General features: G+C 34.9%; 1 protein-coding gene across 1 annotated transcript; it reads left to right on the top strand.

The window, feature by feature from the left end:
* Nucleotides 1-3,094: 3,094 nt before the first annotated feature.
* Nucleotides 3,095-3,929, top strand: LOC100569994 (the record flags this gene model as incomplete). Its single annotated transcript, XM_003248866.3, is given in 1 exon segment — nt 3,095-3,929. A coding segment is annotated over 1 exon segment (633 nt), but the record flags the coding sequence as incomplete, so codon positions are not given.
* Between the last annotated feature and the right edge of the window lie 35 nt (nt 3,930-3,964).

The raw sequence follows: 3,964 nt of genomic DNA on the forward strand, positions 1-3,964 counted from the left end.
TTAAGCTAGAACATGCAAGAAGAAAAAATAATAATATCATAACTTCAAATTACTTTATTATTCATGTAATATTCCTTATTTATACAAGTAGAATCACCGTGCATAATATAGCTATAGTTTGTGCCAAGTGTGCAGTCGCTGTCGCTTATAATATTCCGGATGAAACAATATTTTACTATTTTTTTTTTTTTTATGTATATTTTTTATTCGAATTTTATTGTGCGTTATACTTACCAAAAATTACAATACAACGTACCTACACTTTTTAAATACTTCTGGTTTAGACATGGATTGTAGGTTGGTTATGTACAACCTTCTTAATAATATATTTAGCAGTTGCTTCTAATCGTGCGTACTATCCAGGGACCCAGGCGTCGCAGGGGCGGCATTGATTAAAATCGATGTAAAGGTGTTGGCAGGTATATTGGCATTTTCGGAATATTGTCAACGATGATAATTATTAGGTATAATACAACTTTGAAACGATTTCGCATCGTGAAAATCGCAAAGTGAAAACATCGTGATGGCAAGAAGGTTATCACTTATCATATTTTGCGAGCTTAAAATATGTGTAATAGCGCATAACAACTGAATAAGTAGTTTACATTCAATTAAGGACAATCATATTCGAAATAACGATGACAAACAAATCAGTTTAGGTACGGACAGAATTCATGTTCTTTTGCGGTCACTTAAATGCATTTAACTCTCTGTTCGACAATTGAACTAATCAATATAATTGTTGGCCATCATCACTTACCGCGTCGTGCGAAGATAAAATACAATACATTGTTGAAATTAAATAACAAAAGTAAAAAAACGTTGGTATCATTTGAGAATTACGTTTGAAAATATTATTGACTAAAAAATAAGAATATTACTAGCCATATTTCTATAGTATCGAATTAGGTACGGCGTATTTGTTATGATTATGATGTAATTAATTGATATGAAACAAAATTATTATAGTAATGATTTATAAGTTACCTATTCGATACGATTTAGCACATGTTAATAATTGCTAATATACTATGCAATATCACAGATATATAAAATAAACTTGATTGCTAATTGTGATACAACGTCTGTGTAATATTGATTGAAGCTATTGGTCACCGTTTTAATTGAGGTCCATGTTCGTTATCACTCATGTTTATAAGATATAACATAAAATGATTTGTATTTAAAAATTATTATTTTTTTAAATTTATTTATTATCGACATTAAGTAAGTGTAATAAGACTCCATCGGCCTCTTTTTAAATAACGGATGGTAACTTCACATCGTATTACAGTTAGCAATCTAGTTTATTCTATATTATATCTGTTTGCAATACCCAAAATATGTTTAGATTTTTTGTTTATGGATTTATAAAAAGTAAAAACTGTGAAATATTAAAGTCAATATACAATACGAATTAGGTACTATTAATTGGCATTTTAATGTTTCTGATGGATTCATGAAAATATTTTTAACCACAAATATTACTAGTTGGTCAAGGCTTTTTTTATAGCTATTGCTTAAACGAAATGTTACAAATTGGAATATAAAAATACCATTGACGTTAACCACCATTTATTGGCTATTAATTTCTATCAAGGTTGTAAATATGTAAAAAGTATCTGAGAACAGTGCCTCGACAAAATCTATCATCGATAGAATTTATTTATCTTCTTTAGATATTTAAAGCGTCTGTCGTGAGAAGTGTAACAGAAATGTGCGTGAATCGGCGTGAACATATTATTATATTTGAAAGTCTATTAATTTTAATGAAATATATATTAAGTACAATAATATCAGTTATTATTTATTAATTATCACTTGTTATCAAAATAATAAGTTATTGGCACCGTGGACTAATTATTTTTTCGGGACTGAGGGAGGGGGCCTCCGGTTAGGCATTGAAAATTAGTAGTTTATCATATTTATTTCACCTAAAATATAGGTATAATACGCAGATATATTGAATAAGTCGTAACTATAACCTCGTTTGTAAAATATGCTTATATAAATTAGATTTTAAAAAAAGGAAAAATAAGTAACCGCTCTGCTGCACAGTACTCGAGTGTACTTCGTCATTGGGTAAATCATTACTAAGTATATATTTATATTGCTGTATTGTAGTAATTTATTTTACTATTAGTAGGTTGAATTAATTTTTGACGAAAACATTTCATTTCAAGACATCATAGTGTGTGTGTAGTTTAATAAAATATTCAAGTACCTACCTGCGAATAATATTTTTAAATTACAGAAAAAAAATACTGAAATTGTTATTCTTTGTAGATACTTGGAATTTTTTACATTTGATCCTCCTAAAATACCAATTAGATCCAGTTTTCTACTAGAAACCACCCCTTAAGTTGACTTAAAATGTAACAGTCACAAAGGGTGATGACAGACGGAAAAAAATACACATCATGTAAAATCAATACATTCATTGCTTCGCTCAGAGTCTAACAATGTAGGCAATTTTCCTGTTAAGCAATTTGCACGAATGCCACGAACTCTATACCAATAATTGTAATGTGTTGAACACTTTGATCTAATCTAATTATTAAGTATCCAAGAACGCTGCATTTTTTAAGGTCACTTTAAAAACAATATCAAAAAATATTTGATCCTAAAATCCTAAAATTGTAATTTATCATTTGCACGGAAAGGTTCGCACAGCCGACCAAATATTGGCGGAATGAGCTATAGTGTATACATCATGGCACATAGTACTCAAAAGTATCGACTAGGTCCGATTAAAAATGTATTTCTTATTTATTAATTGCCAACACTCAGAGTTGAATATTGAAGCATTATTGTTGTACAACTCCAAAAGGTTAAGACAGGTACAAAAAACACACGCACACACACATTGTAAAACCGATAGATTCATCGCTTCGGTTATATCTGAAATAAAAATTTCAATGTTAAGATTTGAATGTGCCATATTTGAATATTATAAACATATTATCGAGATGATAAAAATAAAAATGTCTAATAAATAATGATAACGCGCCATTTTATGGGGCCTCCTAATTATTTTTCGCACCGGGGCCCACAAAGCGTAGTTGTGGCACTACTGTTATGGTTTTTTCCTTAGAACGCGACGGCCGCATCCGCAAGCGGAAACGATGGCGAAGACGATGGCGGCGGCGGTGGTACAGGCGGCGGCAGTATCGTTGACGGTGGTGAGGGCGTAACGCCGTCACCGTCACTGATGGACCGAGTGTCGGGCGTAGTGGACAGCGTCAAGATGCAGGCGTCCGAGACGCTTGACGGGGCGGGAGCCGCGGCCGGGAACGCGGCGTCCGTGCTCAGTCGGCTCCAGCCGAGCGTGACCAAGCCGATGTCGGAAATCGGCAGCGGCGGCGGCGGCGGTATGCGCATTACTGAGAAGAAACTGCCATCAGGCGACAACGCACTGGGGCGGCTGCAGGAGACTAAGGGGCGCACCGTGGCCGCGGCCAAGAAGGTGATGGACGAGACCATACACAAGCTGCAGTCGACCGTGAGTGACATACGGCGCACGATCAGCGGCGATGACCGGGACGACGTCGGCGGTGACCGGAGGATCAGCAACGCGATGGACAGCCTGCTCCGGGCCGTCGGCACGGAGGGCAAGGCGATGTTTGAATACGCGTCCGACGTCATCAACGAGACGGCCGACCGTGCCAAGGCGGCTGTCGACAAGGCCCAGCAACAACAAAAGCCGGTGCGACGGCCGAACCAATAATGATCATAAAAATATTATCATATTAATTATTTCGCGTTACATGACACTGTTTGCGAGTATACGTCATAATACCATAAAAATTATTTTATACCAATAAGACATTGTCCGTTTACTAATAATTGTACGTTTAGTAATTAATCATTATTAATAATAATTTACTGTTTTGCATATATTTGTATAATATATTTGTATATTATTTCTATGAATATTTGTGACTTAGCTTTGCATTCCTATAGC

The sequence above is a fragment of the Acyrthosiphon pisum genome, unplaced genomic scaffold (genome assembly GCF_005508785.2).
Source record: "Acyrthosiphon pisum isolate AL4f unplaced genomic scaffold, pea_aphid_22Mar2018_4r6ur Scaffold_14036;HRSCAF=14681, whole genome shotgun sequence".
Classification (NCBI taxonomy): domain Eukaryota; kingdom Metazoa; phylum Arthropoda; class Insecta; order Hemiptera; family Aphididae; genus Acyrthosiphon; species Acyrthosiphon pisum.